Consider the following 19159-nt stretch of genomic DNA (forward strand, 5'->3'; position numbering starts at 1 on the left):
GTCGACACACTGGAGGGAAGGAACGCCATCCAGAAGGACCTTGACAGGCTGGACGTGCAAATGTGAAGGAATTCAACCAGGCCAAGTGCAAGGTCCTGCACCTGGGTCGTGGCAATCCCAGGCACAAATCCAGGCTGGGCAGAGAACTGATGGAGAGCAGCCCTGAGGAGAAGGACTTGGGAGTGATGGTGGATGAAAAGCTGGACATGAGCTGTCAGTGTGCGCTCACAGCCCAGAAGGCCAACTGCACCCTGGACTGTATCACCAGCAGCATGGCCAGCAGGTCAAGGGAGGAGATTTTGCCCCTCTACTGTGCTCTGATGAGACCCCACCTACAGCACTGTGTCCAGCTCTGGAGCCCCCAGCATCAAAAGGACACGGACCAGTTGGAGAGGGTGCACAGGAGGCCACAAAGATGATCAGGGGGCTGGAGGAGCTCTGCTGTGAGGCCAGGCTGAGAGAGCTGGGGCTGTTCAGCCTGGAGAGGAGGAGGCTCCGGGGAGATCTGAGAGCGGCTCCCAGTGCCCAAAGGGGGCTGCAGGAAAGGTGGGGAGAGACTGTTCAGCAGGGCCTGGTGTGACAGGACAAAGGGGTAATGGTTTCAAAATAGTGGGAGGCAGATTTAGATTGGATATTAGGAAAAAATTTTTTACACTGAGGGTGGTGGCACGCTGTCCCAGGTTGCCCAGAGAGGTGGTGGAAGCCCCATCCCTGGAAACATTCCAGGCCAGGTTGGCCGGGGCTGTGAGCAACCTGATCTGGTTGGAGATGTCCCTGCTCCTGGCAGGGGGGTTGGGCTGGGTGGGCTTTGAAGGTCTCTTCCCACCCTACCTGTTTTGTGGTTCTATGACTTCTTTTTACTTACTCTGCTGTATTTAATTTAATGAATTTTAACTCCTCCTCTGTTAGGCTGGAAACTTATTTCTCCAGCTTTGTAACACCACCCTACAGTAAGAGATTGGGATATGAAACCTGTGTTGTTGGTTTGTTTTTTTTTTTTTCTTCTTTGAATGGAAACAAGAGATTGGTCAGATCATAATTTCATTAAATATGTGTTTTGTAGAACAAAAACTGTGTTTTGAGACCACCTTACTTAGCAAGAATGTGTGAGGGAGAAAGCTTTTAGCCCCTCTGGCATGTGTTATCAAGTGTAGTGATGTTACCAGCTACAGCTGGTCTGAATCAGGATGCTGTTGAAACAGCTGGTTTTAAGCCCAAGCTTCCTAGAAAGCTGGCTGCCTTGTACTCGGGTATGGACCTTTTATCTTCTCTGTTGTGTGCTGAGGGGCAAAGTGATGCAAGTTAAAGCAGAGGAGGTAAGGTGAAGAAAATTCCTTACTCCAGGCGGCTTGTTTAGCTTGCAATGAGTGTAGAGAAGTGTGAGGAAACTCACACTTTGTTTATGCATTTATATGCTTTACTAATTTTTTTATACAGCTGTGTAAAAAAAAAAAAAATCAAGCATATGAATCAGCAAATGAATTAAGCCATTAATCTCTTACGTTCAGTATATATTCCTCTGGCTGTTACCACATGTTTTGCAGAAAGTTAAACGAACCGTGGCCTGAAGTAAGCTGTATACCACTACATGAGTATTCTCTCTTGGCTCCTGCAGGCATTTTGCAAAAGCCCTGAATCATAGAATATCCTTGCCCTAACCTGCATACTTAAAAATATTATTGTTTGGGAAGGTAACTTAACTGGGAGTAGAATCACTCGCTCTCCCTCTCCTGATGACTTCCTGAACAAGCCCAAATGTTTAGTTTGTGTGAAAAAGATTTCTTTGTGTTCTTGCTGTTATTTCTGTCTGTATTGTAGTATAGAAATATTACAGTGCCAAGTGAAAGATTTGTTACTACGGCAGTTTTGGTAACCAAGATTTCAGTCGATATCTCTAATACCTCTTTCTTGTAATATGTAATCCTTGGGCCTCTTACTCAGAAGAGAAGGTTGTTTTGGGGGAATTTCTTGTTCTGTTTGAGAAAGAAGGGTTAGGTCCCATAGTGTCTTAAAGTTGAGCTATCCTTCCTGAGACCTTTTCCTTCTCCCTGAAATTACAGCAGCAAAAGCGTTGTTTAGTGCTCTGGGGGGATTTAATTGTCTTTTTTAATGTCGTTGTAATTTAGGTCCTATTTCTGTCTCTTCTAATGCTCCCAAGCATTTTGTTTACCTTAGCTCAGTATCCATTACACTACAGCAGCTATCTATACTGCCTTCTCTGAGAGGAAAATAGCTGAAAAGCTGACAAATTCAGAATCCCTATTTGCATACATGAATATCTTATTTGTCCCAATGTGCTTTTTTATCTAAATGAAAATTCATTTCCCAAGCTACTGCTCAGGTACTAAATGCATTTAAATCTTCACAGCACTGCTCGCAATCCTCTGTGGTTGTTAATAACCGTAGCTGAACTCTGAAGTCGGCAGACTTCCACTGTTGGCGCACCTTTATTCCATGTTACTCCACTGACTGCTACATCTCCTTCATCCAACAGTAGTAAACCATGTGGGCCACCATGCATCTTCCACTTGCTTCAAGGTAACTGTCTCAGGACTGTGTCCAGAACTGCACACTCTTATCTGTACCAAAAATCATGACTCTTGAGTGCATTCCCCTTTCCTTATTGTCATCCAGCTTCAGCAGTGAGTAGGACTCTGTGCATTGTGTGTGACCCCTTGTGAGCCATCTGCTGTTCGGAAACATTAACAGTTTCACCGGCATCTTTCAGGTTCACTGTTGTCAGATTCCTAGGTAGTAAAATAATTTCTTTAAGTGCTGTGATCAGAGCAGCTTCCAAGATGGATTGGCATTACTTTTCCTGGAGTAGGGCAAGCCATTGCCTCGCTGCCCGTCATGAACTTGTGTATACATTTTCTTTCCGCTGAGTGACTTGGGTGTTGTCTGTTCCCACGTTGTCTACTTGTGGGGGTCAGCAGGCTTCTGTATTGAGGCTGGTGCTTCCTAACCTTGCGTCAAGTTATATAACCCCAGGTAAAAGGGGTATCTTCACCCCCAGTTTTTAAAGCTTGGTTTATTATTTCACAGCTGAATGTGGGATGATGTCCTAGTAGATATGTGTTGACTCATTTGTAGGATCTCTCTGGAGGTCAGTGAGTGTCAAACTTTTGCAGGCTGTTTCCAGACTCTATTCAACTTTACCAGCTCAGCTTAATGACTTCTAAACTCAATTTTTGTGGAATTGGTGTACATGGCAGCTCAGTAACAATTAAAATACCAAGTACAATGCTTGGAAGTGAGTAGGAGAGGGAGAGAACATTATCAGGCGCCTGTTGACATGTACAGGCTGTCCACATCTTGAATGCTTTCTGCACCTCACAGTGCATTTATTGGTTTGCTTTTGCCCATTCTCCCGCAGCTGGCCTCAGTCACAGAGAAACCAGTGGGGCTAGGTGACCTTGTGTGGGTGTAAGGATACTGTTAAAGACTGTCAGATAACATCTCGTAAAGGAAAAAGAAACTGTAGTACAGGAAATGTTTCAACAAACTCATTTACTTGGACATCGTTTGAAATTTGAGAATAACATAGCCCTGTTTTTAAGTATTAATCTTAACTGATGCGTTATTACTGTTTTTGAAACAGAAGCTGTGAAAGCTCTTTTGTTGGTAGTATGTAGTGCTGTTGAATTTCTTTTAAATGTATTGGTTTTACTTGCATATTTCAAGAGTAGGTTAAAGATAAATATTTTGGCTGAACAATTGTCTCTTCTGCAAATAGTGATACAGGAAGTATGAGTTAAGTATCTAAATAAACTGATAGATGTCTTGTGTTCAACAAAACTGCTTAACCTATTTGAAGGTATGTGCTACGTTTACTCTGAAGAAATTTGCTGGAGTCATTTTGAATGATTCAGTGAGGTCCTCATTTTGCATCACTTTCTACAGGACTGTCTTTTGTTTTGTCCGTCTCTGGGTTTGCTTGCTGTGGTGTGGTGTTGTCTCCGCACAACATTGTGGCGAGATACAGTGCTCTTCAACAGACAACATTGTGTTTCTTAAAGAAATGCAAGAATCTTTCCTCTCTCCCCTTGAAAGCACACAGCAGCTTTGGTAGGCTCTCTGTGGCCAGCTGTCCCTGAATGAGGGCCCTGTGCACGCTGAACCCTCCCAATACATTGGCACATGAACCCCAGCTCTGCAAGTGTGAATTGCCAACGGATGCAGCTTAACAAAGAAGCTGATAAATGCCAGGTCAATGTCTTTATTCATTAGTGCCCATGAGCACTTTTTAAATTCTTGAAGGTTGGAAGAGAAGGATTTGCTTGAAAGATGTGGAAACTGAGTGTCTCAGAGCAGCCAAAGAAACCTGGGCATGTGAGAGAGCTATCTATTCTTTGGTTTACGAAAAGCAGGAATATGCAAAATATGGGAAATCTGGAAAGTAAAATGCTGAGTGTTGGGGCTTGATGGTACACTACTGAGATGTGTGGGTATCTGGAGAAACAGAGGTTCTGGAGATGGATATACTGCTTGCCAAAGGGCTGAGAGGCAACTGGAGGAGGTTTAGAAGGCGATATGGCTAGACAGAGGTGGGAAAGTGTAGAGAGGGAAGCAATTGAAGCTTCTGTGAAAACTTTTAAAAGGGAAGTAATAAATATGTGAAAACATGAGCAAATCCTTTCCCTTATGGCCAGCAAGCTGAGAAAGCAATCAAAGTGTAATCAAAACAAGTAATCACATCTAATTATGCTCTTATTGCCTATTAAGAAGTGATAAGATCTCCCAAAAATATTGGGAAGGAAAGTCATGGAGTGGAGGAGTAGAAGAATACTTGAGGACTGATAGACATGATGTCAGATTTGGAAAAGCTTGGAAGGTAGAGGGGCATGTGAGAGAACATGGAGCAGAGCTGGGGGTTTGGAAGAGGCTGTTTAGGGGCAGTGCTGAAAAGCCAGTTTGATGTGCAGGACTAGCACCTGACAGAGTGAAGGAGGTGGAAGAAGATGGGACAGGACTCCTTTGGCTTTGAATTGCCGCTAGATGGGAGCGGAGGAAACTGAAGGGCAGGCCAGCAAACGTAGACCAAAGTAACGCTACACAGGGCTTGAAATACAGGATGGATAATTAACAGTGGATATGTGGTTAAAATAATAGAGATCTTGCATGTCACTTGATTAGCAGGCTCTAAAATCCAGCTGTCCAGACTGACAAGGCTTCCCAGTAAAACTGTGGTAATGTGTAAGAGAGATCTAAACATAACAATTGTGTAATTAAATATATGAGGTTGTTCAGTGTCTTGAAGTCTCCAACTTCCAAGTTACTCCAACAAGCAGCAGCAGTGGAGTGCTTCAGTTTTACTCTCTGTGATCAGAACAAAACTTCTAGCAGCCTGTTGAGCTGTGCTATCTCCACAGCGATCTGTCTAGGGACAGGATTGTTAGGAGCAGCATTAGAAACAGAACTGCAGATTACTCTCAAGGACTGTTCTCAGTGAGTTTCAAGATTTGTTACAGATAGTAATTATAGAACAAACTGCTTTAGAGTGGTAAGTGGAAAATTCATATTTCTAGAGAAAGAAATTACGACAGAAGACACCTCTAAACCTCCGAAACATTCTTTACTTTTACTTGGTCTGTAACTTGGAGTGCAGACTTATAACTCTGATAACTACTTGGTTTCATCACCCGTACTATTTGTAAGCTGTCCTAACTTCAAAAGCTAGGTCTTTTTAAAGCTTCTGGCACAGTCGTGTAATAACAGAGTCTTCAACTTGACGCGCTGAAGTAGCTGAATATAGTGTCTAAGTACGTGCTCATGTGTGCATATTTAAGTGTATGCATGTTAATTCTGAAATGTCATTGCAGTGAACAATTTTAACAGAGCTACTAAAAACCCTGTAATTACTCCAGGATGTGTTTAACACTACTTCTGATGTATGATGACTAATAGGCAGGTAGAAATGGTCCCTTTCGAGAAAGGTAGACTTTGCTTTGACAAGTTTGGTGTATTTATTTTTTAAAAAAAAATTTAAATAAAAATTCTGTCAGAGAAGCTGCAGCATATAAATTTGACATAGGAAAACTTCATTTTCTTTAATAAAATAAATGCGCTTAACATAGTTCTGGACATTTCTATGGTCATAATGCAAGTAAGTTTTTAAGTCTTAAGATACTGAGACAGTTACTGGTTTCCTACAAAGAGGAAACTTTTTTTTATAGAGGGACTCTTGACAGAATTGTTGCTGGCATCAGAGACACACACCTGTGGTGGTATCTGCTTGGACTAGCAGGAAGCAAGGACGGGAAAGTTAAGGACAGAGCTGGGTGTGTTTGGATATTTTCACTTTAACACGAGTATTTAAAGGTAGGATCACCTTGGGAAATCTAGACCCAGAAGTTCGATTCAGCTAATGGTGCTCAAAGTGAACCATTTTAACTGACTCATCCTTTTTAAAGGCAACTGCATAGTAGAACTGCTTGTATGCTGCTGACGGGGGCTCAGTGTTTGTATTTAGTGTGTGTATGTGACAGTAGCCACAGCTGGAGACTGAAAGTCCTTCCTGGAGCTGGGCAGCAGCCTGTCTCTCCTGCTGCCCGGCCGGCGGTGGAGTAGTGACCTGCCTTCCTGCCTTGCCTTTGGTTTTGCTATTTGCTGCCCGTTGTGACAGCAGCTCTCTCCTGGCAAAGCCCAATTCCTTAACCTGAAGGCAGTAACATTCGTTTTGCTTCCCAGCAGCACAAGCTGAGTTGTGTGTCTGAAAATGCTTTTTCTTTCTCCTTGCAATTAATGTGTTTCATTTCTCTGAGAACCTTTTTGCTGGTTGAGATGAGAGCTTGGGTGGGAGCTAGGAAAACCCTGAGGTTTAAAAGTATACTTGAGGTCTCAAAAATCCAACATTCTTTCCACTGCAGTGATAGCAAGATCTTCCATATTTTTTGCTTTTGAGAAACCCTCTTGATTCACTCCTCTGTAAGCCTAATGAATGATCCTTGGAGAGAAAAGGCTGTGCCAAGGGAGAAATCGAGAGGTTTCTGGGATATCATCCAATACTTGTCTTGCAGTAAAAGCAATGAAACTGATCTTTTACTTGGTACTTTTATATCAAAATATATTTTCATTATTAACCATCAAAGTAGCCTGCACTTTAATGTGTGATGTAAGCTCTGTATGCATATTTTGCAAAGACAAAGGTTACTGAAGAACTAACTTAACTACTTCTGACTTATCTAGATTATAGTTCTTTGAATACTTTATGTTAAGCAGTTAATGTTACTTTTTAAACGAGGTCTTCTGGTGCTAATACAAGGGGTTTTAAGATATCTTTCTCCTCCTCTTTCTAAAGCCACTGTCTGCAGTGTAGGGGTTTTACATGTACAGTGCAGCCCAAACATATAAAATTCTTTTGATTATGCACTCGAAGCTGCCTGTGAGAACTGTGTTTTATAGGTGAAGTCCATGCAGAAGGTTGGGAAACTGGATAGATATACACCTATAATGCGTCTGCAGTGAAAGATCTGATTTTTGGACAGGAATGACTTGGCTAGTCTGTTTACCCACCCATGATTAAGGGGCTGTAGTGCTGCTAACCCATCTTTTAGATGGATTACTTTTTAAAAATACAGAAATTTAGACAAACAGTCACAACTAGTGATGGAAGCAGGAAACATAAATCTTTCTCTAACTCTATTATTCTATAAAAGCTTTTTTTCTATTTTTGATAGTATAGTTGGCATTTCTCTGCACAAACCTCCACACACTTAGCAATCTCCTCTTTCCTGTGGAAATAGTAACATGCTATAGTGAGTGATAATATAGTGCATTTATAGTATGTTCTGCTGGCAAGGGGGTTGGAGAAGTGCTCTCAATATGTCACCTACTGTGAATCAGGCCATATGCGTGTTAGCTGCCGTTGCTATATAGAGATGGAAAATAAAGATCTTGATTATCCATGGAGTGCAGGAAAATATAAGTTATTTTGTTTTGGGGTTCTCTATTATAATTCATTTCTTTCTGTGGAATAGATCCATAACAACAGATCCAGCAGCTGTGAAAAGGGAATGGAGTTGTGAGTGTGTTTGATCTTAAAAACTTTCAGTAATATGAAGATTTTTTTAAGAGCAGATTTCATCGCAAAAAGTAACAAAATCCACACCAGTTGTGCTATTTCTACAGCATGTAAGCCCTATAGGTAATATAATAGAGGTTGAGTAAATCCAGGAGTCCATAGGCTGAAATATTAATGTGTGAAGAGCTCAAGCTGTGTTATTGGAATAAACACTGCAGTAGCGTTCTGGTTTTTGGAACATCCAAAATATGAGAAAGGATTGTATTTGCACTGTGAATTATTCGCTGTAACTCCAGTTCTGCAAAATATTTGTTCATGCTTAAATTCTTTGTCAGGAAAGCATTTAAACAGATATGTGACTTCAGTACATGGAGTTATTCGTGCTTCCTGCTGCACTAGAGCCGTGGATAGCTTACATGGCTTTAATTCAAAGGTGAAATCTTCCTTTGCTGGCTCTTCTCTTGGTTGGAAGCGAGATGGGCTGAGCAGCTGCCTGGGTGGCTCAGCCATTGGGCATGGCGGTTTGGGGGCTAGCATGTAGCCAAGGGTGCCCCACACTCGCTTGGGTGGTCCCTGGGCTTGTCAGCTGGAATTTTTGTTGTTGTTGTTCTTGGTTAAGCCTGTAGTGAGGGTGTTTGCCAGCACTGTAGCTTTCTAGATGTGCTCCACTAGTGATTTGGGCTGTGGACCCAGCTAATCAGAAGTAAAAAACTTAGGTACTTAGTGTGGATGGCGGGTGGCAGCACCGACTCCTGCTGTACGTGTCCCATCTGCTTGGTCGTGTAAGTGCCGCAGTGCTGTGCCGTATTTGGTTTGTGTGACGCCAGGAACCGCTAAAACTGCAAACGGGTAGGCGCTCTGCTGTGCCTAGCTGCACTAGGACATATGTTAAGGCAGATGTAGCTGCCCACCATATGAAGTGATGCTAGTTAAGACTGGCATTGAGACAAACCAGAGGGGTTTTTTTGTGTGTTCTTCTGTTTAAATAATATTTTAGAAGTTTTTTTTTGTGTGTGTGTTGACAGTTCCAACATAATTGTTTCAGCAACAAAAAAGAAAACATTTGAGACATAGTTTAATGGAGCATAGCTTTAACCAAGCCAGGAGCATTATCAGACTGTAAAGCAACTTCATCTCCTTCTTGGCTTCTGTAAGAGACTGACTTTTTTTTTTTCCTGTTTCTCCTGATGTTTCTGATTTATTATGGCACCAGTTCTCTCCGAATAAGCATTTGCACTTCAGAAACACCCTGCTTTTGTGTCTTCAATCTTTAAAAGATTTCATCTGATGAGTAATAATATAGATGAGTATCATAATAAACTGTCTGCTGTAATTTTTCCTGTGTTTAAACAATCCAGTACCTTAAACTTTTACAAGTAGTTTATGATATGCTTTGATATTTTATCACAGTTGTAATATAAAGAGCAGCACCACTAAGCAAAACGTGCAATTTCTGATGCTTGAAGGAGTTCTGGCTGGTTGTCTAAATTAATAGCATATATATAAATGGAAATTTAATTGTTTTCTTAAATGCTATATCATTCATCCAACCATGGAAGTTTCACAGGAGCTGTTGGTTTTTTTTAATGTATATATTAAATGGCAAGTATTTGTTTACATGTCTACTGAATTAATATGTAATGAATTATTTAAAGTATGCACTTTCTCCTCTGACAAAACATTTGAAGCCCTGATAGAGTTCAAAGTTGTTTTCAGATTAGCTGTTAATGGTGAGAAAACAGTGAAAGTAAGAGACCTACGTGGACAACATTTGCCAAGGGTTTGGGTATTTGTACACTAGACTTTCATTCTCTGTTATCTCCCAGCCATGTCAATAACTCTTTTGCTTTTTTTCCTCCTTTACCTGTCTTTCCATGAGAGGTTAAGTTTTATAAAGAATCTGTTCCACTCAACACATGACAGTAGGCTGTGCTAATGTGTACTTGATTTCAAAAACCTTCTTTATAACTTCAGTTTTTATTTCTTTACCAAGAACAATTCTGTGTGGGGATTTAGCCCAACCATGCATGACTATTTCTTTTGACTGAGTCCATGTTTCTCCCCTCAGCTTTAAATGAATGCAACATTTTAAAGTACTGTAATAACCAAGTAAATTAAGTTTTTAAAGATTACTGTAGTATCATTGGGTCTTAAATATATTAAAGGTGCTTGGATGTGACAACTCTTTCTTTTTTTTTTTTTTTTAATCCCCTGTTAAAATTTGTTGACGTGCCTCTGTAGATGTCTTGATAATTAGTTGGTATTTTGGCTGATTCGGTAGCTACACTGGCAAGAGGGGAAGGGGAAAAAAAAAAAGCCAGAAGTGAGATGAGGAGACATGATTGCTCCTTGGAGTGTGATTACGCCGGTTTGTGGCAGTGGAGCTGTAAACATCTCCAGTGATCGGCTGCTGCCGCCGCTCCTCTGGGAAAATTTGTGCGTATTTTTGTTTTTCAGTACAGCTGTACAGTCAAACAGGGAGCGTTCTGGAGAGAACATTAGTTGAAGCTTTTTTTCTTTAAATGCAGATATGCCAGAAACTGAAATTCCCCTAAACTTTAATTCTTTTTTTTTTTTTTTTTATTTGAAGTCTTTTCTACTTGAATTTATAACTTCTTGTTGCCCGTGGTAACATTAAACTTTAAAATTCTGCTTCTTCCGGGAAAATACTGAGTCTCATAGACATATTGTATGTTCTTACTTTACAGATCTTCCTTCTGTCATCAATTCATAATTGTCCTTTTCCCTGTCAGACTGTGCATCTAGAGTTCAACGCAGTATTTCTTAGAGATTTTACCTTTGAGGACTTTGTAGTAACTTGTGGTTTGTGAGCTATTTCAGAGTTACTGGAATCTGTTGAACTTAAGAGTATTCTTTTTTTTTTTTCTACGCTTCATACCATTTTTTTCTGGTACAAATTGAAGGAAAAAAGGGGACTAATTTTTATTCTGTTGTATTATAGTTGCATATAGAGATGCCTATTCTTAGAGCAGCAGTGTTATCATCCTTGTGGTTTACTTGACATTTCATCAAAATCAAAAATAAATCTGCCAAGATTCTGTCCTGAAATCTCTCCAGAGGAGACTCAACTCAAGGATGTCAGCTGAGCTCTGAATAACTTTCTAAAATAGAACATCGTGATTGGAGATCTGGAATTCCACCCAACCCCCCCCCCCCCCCCCCCCCCCCCAAGGTTTAAAAGTGAAATATCAAGGGCCTCTGAAGTGTGTATGTGTGTTTCTTTCTAGGTCTTATGACGTGTTTCATCTGCATATGGACGTGATTTTTCTTAGACTGATCTGAAGAAACTGAAGTGGTCTCCTGAACCACTTCCTTCTGTTTTTTGAGGTGTAGAAGGTTGGAAACACTTGACAGCAAGTACTGTCTAATGTAATAACACTGTCTGCTTAAGCTGAAAAAGTGACAGAGCCCAGTTCTTCCAGGATCTTCTCTTATTATGGGAGGAAAAAATAGTGAAATATTGAGAAGTTCACATCCTCAGAAGTTCCAAGGAAGTCTAACAATGACATTGGGAGTCATTTGAATTCTTTTGAGAAATGTGGAGACACTCAGCCTTCATTTTAACAATAGTCAACTAGAATAAGTTATGGTGGAAGTAATTTCTGTTCTTTGAAGGTGCTGTTGCAAAATCCAGAATGACTTTCTGAATTGGTTAAGTGGCAATTTAGGTGACAGCAATGAAATGAGCATTTTGCTATTGTAGAAGGAAGGAGAAAAACACTTTTAAGGAACACTGGCAGACTTCCTGAGTGGATTCCTAAAGGGAGGGCTTTTATTTTTTTTTCCTTTTCTCTCCCACCCCCCAAAAACCAAAAAAAACCAACTAGCTGTTCTTTGTATTTACAGGTAACACACTTGTTATTGGTAACGTACTTGATGAGCTTGAAGCTTCCTTTTCCTGCCGGCGTAGCAAGCTTTTAAATGGTTTTTCTTATGGATAGTGGGATCTTCGCTAACAATTCTGGTCTCCTCACATGTGTAGGAATAATAGACCCTTTAGGAAGGGTCTGAAATTCTCCTTTGAGCTGGCTCTGCTTCAGTCAGGGGCTGAAACTGTAGTAGAAGTGCCAGTGAAAGAGGAGAGGAAGAAAGTGGATGCTCTTGTATAGCTCATAGATACTGTTGCATGGCTTGAATTCATTAATTCCTGTAACCTTGGACTGTTTTGTCAAGACTGGTGTTGGTCTAGCTGAAATGAAAATGGACAGTCCCATGAGATCTGTGCTGCTGCTTCAATTGGAGACAGGCTGCCTCCTTGTTTGATGTGCAGTACTAAAGTTCTTCCTGAAATTGCTGCCTATTGCAACTGTCTGCCTGCAGTGACCTACTGCTGAGCGGGGGGGGCGGGGGTGAATGGAGATGGAGCTTGGAAAAGCCTCTCTTCATCTTTAACCCCCTGATGAGAAGGGGAGCTGTGTGTATGATGTAGGATTTGAAACAGTTTGGCTGCTCCTCTTTATTTTTGCAGTGTTTTTTACAATAGTGATTGTTGGTATTAAAATCCACTGGAAGGCAACAAGTCAACTGTGATCTGTGTCTTTGAAAAGAAAAAGGGAGCTCTAGCTCTGCTTGCTGTTTAGGGGAGCCTCATAGATCCCTCCTCTGAGAGTTGCCCTGGGAAGCATGCTAAATATACACAGTGTCAGCCACCTAGGAACTTTAAATGTTAAAATAAATACGTGCCACTGAACATGATGTATTAAATTTCACTGCTTGCTTTCCTTATATATTTGAAAAAAAAAATAGTTTTTCCTCCAAAACCCACAAATGTACATTAAGAGGTTGTTTTCTTTTGAAGGGAACAGTTTATATCACAGCACTATTTCCTTCATATTAACCAACATGTTTTGCAAAGTGATATGATTTGGAGTAAGTCAAGATCTTTGAGAAATTCTTGACTTATCCACTACTTAGTGAAACTATCACGTATTTCTATTAGTGGAAACCTTGCTTCTTTTTGACTGTTAACTCTTGAGACCTGAAAGGATGTGTTTATACCCTAAATGGGTTTTGTTTTGTTTTCTTTTATAAATGTGTGAATTAGATGCTGTCTGTACATTTGTGTTTTCTATAAGCTCAGTTTGTGGAAGGAAAATGATAGCACATTTTCAATAGTGTCTTGCTGACAGAGGATCAGATGGTGTTAGTGCTGAGGCTGTTAAGTGGGGGGTAATTGTCTGTCTGTTTGACTTGGAATGAAATACAGCAGTTTCGTAACCACGACAGAAAGTTATAAGCACGAAGTGGCAATGAAATCTGAGTCAAGTGCTTTGCTTGGGAAAATTGACAGCACTTAAAGCCTTTTTATACAATAGCTTGTTTTTATATTGCTGCAAGTCTCCGTTTAGTGCTTCTGTTGCTAGGAAGTTCATTGTATTTGTCACAATGTTTTTAAATGTGAAGGAATATTTTTAAATAATTCAGTTCTGGGCTACAGAAATATGCTAATTTTCTTTATTGGAGCAATAAAACAGAGCTTTAGATAACTTTAACATTATTCACTCTAAAAATGCTCTGGAGTTCATCCAGACTTGTCTTGGCTAGTTTATTGTCTTTATTTTTTTGGGGGGGGGGGGTGGGGGGGGTGGGGGTGGTGTTGGGGGGGGTGTTTGTTTTTCCTCCTTTGCTGGGCATGAGCCAACAGTCTGTGTCATTAAAGAGGGCCATCTACAGGGTTCGCTCATGTTTTTCCTTGAAGAGGTTCTGCTGGGCGATGTCTTTGAATACTGGGTCCTTGCTGACTTTTTGCGGTTGAACACTGGTTTAAATAAGTGGAATTTCTCCAATGCAGTCATTTCTCCAAAGTGCTTTAAAGCTGAAGCAGGAAGGATAACATAAGTACTTCACTGTATGGAAATTACACCCCATTTTAAGCAAGAAACTTGAATTTTCTTTACCTGGGGGCTTGTACATACGTGATTATCCAGTTAACAAGTGTGTATGTATGTATTGATGCTAATGAGATTAACCTTGCTTGTTTTAACAGAAACAGTGTTGCACTCTGATAGACTATGTGTCCTATGTAGTGACAGACACATGGTTAGTAGTGAAATAGTTGGTTGTCACTCACCTTTGTGTAGGTCGGTTGACTAATGCACGTATCACATCTTTCTTTTTCAGATCTGCCTGGAGTGAAGTTTGACGAAAGATGTTACAGCGGTTTTGTCTCTGGAAGTGGTTAGCTGTAGGGATTGGAGTTGCTGTTATCCTAGCAGATTGTTTGGCCCAGAATGATGAAGGTAAGGTGTTTTGTCATGAGGGTATAGCTGTAGGAGGGGTGGGATGATTCTATAATTTCAATTTAATTCCCCTCTTCTGAAATTATGACCTGAAAAAGTAGTTTGATACTTCAGAGGAAAGAGAGGGTACAATAAAGAACGATCTGGGTATGCGTCATCATTTTAAGCGTCTGTCAATGATTATATTTTACAAAGCTATTGATTTAGCAGGCAAGATAAAATCTTAGGTTATGATTATTCAGTATTGGAGTCTAGCATTAAAATTGGCTTCCTCTCATTCATTGAACTAATACTTTACCTCACTTTATTTGTAAATCAACAGTTAAAGCACTCGGAACGGGAGTTTGAGAGAGAATTATTAATGGGCTGTATACATATCTGACCAAAAACTTGACAAAAGATCCACAGTAAGGGTCCTCTAGAGAAACAGTAGTTCAGAAATACTGAAATTTGGTCCCAGTAGCTTATGTTCATCCTTACAGCATCTTTGTTGAATTTAATTTATACCAGAAATGTGTTCTGCCAATTATTTATAGTAATAAAAAAGCACAGACCTAGATAACTGATAATGGTTTATTCTTTTGAACAATTAAAAAAAGTTGAAGAGCTGAGTTTGGCAGACTTTTTTGAAATAATGAGGGGAATAAGTAAAAACTGAGTATGGTTTCAGAATGTCTGCAATGAAGTTGCTCATTATAAGGGGCACTTACACCTTCCATGTAGGGAAGCTGTAATAGTATGTATTTATGACTTATTCTTGCAGCTGGATGCCCTCTTAGCAGACTCTGTTTTGGCAGTTATGAATTACAGTAGTTTTGCTTTCCTGAGAAGTAGTCAATCCTAGTTGAATTTTGCTTAGTTTTCTCGGTATCAAGTAGAAAGTATATTTTTCTTGCTCTATTAATTGTTCTCCAAATGTCCTTTTGTTGCCTTCTGTCCTCCAGCCCAGCCCTATGTTGTATTTGATGTCCATAATATACAAGACAGCTAATTTTATTTTATCCTTTTTTATACACTGTCATTACAGTTGTCATTCTTGACACTGAAGTGTACAAGCTTCTCATATTTCAGATACTTGATCTATGCTTGGATGCAATTAGCTTGCTTTTTAATCATTTATTAAAGCGGAGGAGTGGGGCTGTTATCTTCTGAAATGTTGGACGTGGTGATGGTTGTCAAGTGTTCTTTGAGCAGCAAAATGCTAGATTTGAGGGAGGAGAGGCTGCATGGCAGTGGGACGTCCCCTCGCACGTTCAGCAGCATGGAAAGAAGTGGATACTGGAGAGCAGTGGGAATAAGTTTAAGGGAGGGGAGAGAAGCAGGATGACAGGACTGCACTGGGCTGTATCCATCCTGGGGTCCTGAAAAAAGAGCATTCATGGCAGGCTGAAAATATACAAGCAAGATCACAGTAACAAGTATTGCTGTACTCACACGGGCATCATCATAACGTTAATCCGAATGACATCTTTGATCAAAATAATATTGTGAATTTGGGTTGAATACTGATTTCTAGTTACGCTTGAATGGTGCTGAAGTGTGCAAAACACATGGCACAGATTCCCCAGAAAGCATGCAGATTGTGCTTTTTTCTTACAGATGATGTAGAGGAAAGGAGAGAGAGTTGTCTACAGTTACATATAAAGCTATTGTTCATTGGTGATAGTGTGACAGAAAATGTGTAGCAACTTCCTTTACTGGGAGGGGGGAAGTTCAGAAATACTGTTACTTGAGGAACATGCGGCACCCCAATACAAACTCCAGAATTAACCAATTCCTCCTCCCTGTACCTTTTAGCTAAAAGTACTTCTGATATCTTCAAGGTACTTTGTATGAATTATATAATACTATAATAGAGAAAAAAATGTATGGAAATTAATTTAAGACAGTGGGGTATTGGTTACTCAACAAACGCCACCCAACTAATGAGGCAATGCTTATAAAAACAGTTACCTTGAGGTATGTTTTTTGCAGCTAAATAGGAAACTGTCTTACCTCATTGCAGAGCAGTACTTTGGCACGCCTGGGAGTTGTAGAGTTGTTCTAATTTGCAATAACAAAATTTGTAATCTAACATATAGCGTATAAAAGTTGCACTCTTTTAGCAATTGCAATTTAAAAACAGTAGTTACTTTAACAGCAGAATGATCATGAATACAAACAGGAAAAATCAATTATGACAAATTATAACCTAGTTCTTTGCATCTAGCATGCAGATGATCTGTTTTTGTGGTTGTAGCTCTGCATATTTAGTTGCATGCCTCTCTCACTGCATTTTCCTCCATTAGCTCGTACTTTCTCTATTTCAGATATTTTTGCTTGACCTCCTGGGTCATCAAATCTTCTCCAGCCACAGCAATTAATGCTCTTACAAAGTAGCCTTAAAAACTTTATCAAGGACTGCCTTGGAAATAGTTAGGCTGCTTTCTTCCTATATTTATTAGAAAGCGTCCCCAGAATCTCATTAGTTCATTTGGCTCGATGCCATTGTCTCGTAGAAATGAGACAATTTATTCATGGCTAGCTGATAGTGGCTGTGTAATCTTTCAGTTCAGGTAATGCGTTTCAATCACTGATGTTTCTGCTCTCCAGCCAAAGGAACATTTGGAGAGTAATAATTTCCCCTTTTGGCTTTTGCTTGCTAAACTAAACAAATGTGTTTCTGTAGGCTGCCCTGGCCTGGTAGATGCTCCTTCCCCCTTGTGATCCCGCCAGTCCTGCTACGTCCCACTTTTGCCTAAATTCCGCTCTTGAATGTCGTTACTGGCATTTGTATTTTGTGTCCAGGTGACAGCCTGGCAGTTCTTTACAATGCCAGCTGTGCTTTGCTGTCGCTAGAGGAGTTGTTTCACTCAGTGAAGTGGTGCACTGGTGCCCGATGGTTGTGCTGTAACCTGATACAGCTCTTTTTCTGTCATCTCTGCAACTGATAAGTGCAGGCCTTAAGGGCTATTTATTTTTGTAGCAATTTTTTTTTTTGTCAGTGGTGTCTAAGTTATATGCAAAGCAATGTCAAATGTGTGCTCAAGTTTTGTTTCTGTTGTGCCACTAGTAAATTTGTCCTGAATGTCGTGTTCTAAGTTTCCAGTGAGCTGAAATGTCAGTCATATGTTACTACTCATTTGTAGAGAACTCCATCACCTTTCAGGACAAAGTACTCATCTGAGCTAAGTCTACTTGTCATCTCAGTTTAGCCAGCTCTCTTCAAATGATACTTACAATTTTAATACTAATCCAGCCTTTCCAGCTTAATCATTTCCTGTGGGGAACATGTAAAATCTGTTGATGAAATGCAAATACTTGACGTCTACTGTAGTCGCTTTGTGTTAACAACCCCCCACCACAAAAATATTAAAACCACAATTCTTTTGTTAGTTACCACCTTGGTCTCAAATCTACTGTTGTTGAACCCATTCAATGTTTTCTGACAATTATTTATTCCTATCATTTTTTTTCTCAGTCATAGAATGGTTAGGGTTGGAAGGGACCTTTGAAGGTCACCTAGTCCAACCCCCCTGCAAGGAGCAGAGACACCTCCAACTAGTGTACCAAAATATAAACCTAAGACAGTGGGTGGATAGGTAATGTAGTTTTTTGGTGGCTGGAATTTTTTTGTTGCTGTTGTTTTTTGGTGGATTTTTGGTTTGGTGTTTTGTTTGATTTCTATTTATTTAATTATTTATTTTCCCTTAAGAAAGAAATCTCGTTTTACAATTTCTGCTGTCATTAGTTCATGAGCAGAGAGAGCCCCTAGTTTCCAAGCAAGTGAAAGACTGCAAATATTTTTTTCTTCCTAATATTTTAGCCTAAGTCAAAGTTGAAATGACAGGTTTAGCCTTGCAATATGTGAAATTAGGTCAGCTACAATCTCTCTTATTTTTTCAGTGCTACTCTTAAATTTAGAGGCGAGCTCTCAAGCTAAAAGAATCACTGAAGAAGGAAGGTGGAAACTAAGAATCCAGTTCCTTTTTTTCCTCTTTAATCCAACGTGTGTGACTAGAGGAAACACTTCAGCAGCAGTCCTTTGGTCAGTAGAGAAGGCTGCTGAATTTAAAAGCTGTCTGCATGCACTTTCATGCCACACCAAACTGACCCAGCAAAAAATGGTCATTTACCAATTAACAGATTTAATATTCTTCAAGATTTCAACTTAGTAAATACCCATCATGAAAGATATCACTGCGAACTTGGAGGTACTAGTAATTTACTCTTTACTCTTAAAAGATGAAAGAAAGGCAAAAATAATTCTGATTACTGTTTAAAAACAAAAGACAACCAAATGCAAACTTGAAGATCCTCAAAAAAAAAAAGTACCAATGGTTCTGTTACTAGGATTTTCAGAAGTGTGTAATGGTATTGTGAATTGTGGTGATCTGTTTAATATAATGGCACCTTTGAAGGATTTTTGAAGACAGTAGTTTGTTTGGGCTGCTTTTAACCTGACGTTGACTTTTGACTACTCTAGCTGTTTGAGGAGGAGATGTGCCATTAACATCTGTGCTGTGCTGATACATAACTCACTGACTGCTCAGTGGATTTTGTTTAATTCTAAGCTATACTAGTATGATTTTTTTTTTTTTTTTTTTTTTTCCTCAGAGTGTAGGGCTTTCTGCCTCTGCAGGGCAAAGATTTCATACTTTGGAAGCTTGAGGGGAATACATGTTCACTTTTTCATTGCAGTCTAACTTACCGTGTAGATGGAGGAGGGGAAACCAAACCTAACCTCTTTCTGGTTGATTGAGTTCAATGGGTTTGTTTTCCATTGGCTCAATAAACTGAACTGACTCCCCCTACTGCTGCACAACTGCTAGATCTGCAGCAGGGGAGGGTGATAACAAGTCTGGAAGGGTCAATAGCAGCTTCCAGATCAGGCATA

At 40.0% G+C, this 19159-nt stretch overlaps 1 protein-coding gene across 4 annotated transcripts in view; it reads left to right on the forward strand.

Moving 5' to 3' along the window:
• The first annotated feature begins 14162 nt into the window (after window positions 1–14162).
• Window positions 14163–19159, forward strand: part of PCDH15 (protocadherin related 15) — a 323439-nt gene continuing 318442 nt past the window's right edge. For 3 of the 4 annotated variants that reach the window (XM_086752821.1, XM_086752820.1, XM_086752823.1), the window contains exon 1: window positions 14182–14283. In XM_086752821.1, coding sequence (XP_086608947.1) covers window positions 14193–14283 — 91 coding nt within the window. In that variant the 5' untranslated portion in view covers window positions 14182–14192. Of the gene's footprint in view, window positions 14284–19159 lie in introns of all 4 variants that reach the window. The other variant, XM_086752822.1, reaches the window with a different exon arrangement.

Source organism: Chlamydotis macqueenii, chromosome 7 (genome assembly GCF_036417535.1).
Source record: "Chlamydotis macqueenii isolate bChlMac1 chromosome 7, bChlMac1.mat, whole genome shotgun sequence".
NCBI classification, from domain to species: domain Eukaryota; kingdom Metazoa; phylum Chordata; class Aves; order Otidiformes; family Otididae; genus Chlamydotis; species Chlamydotis macqueenii.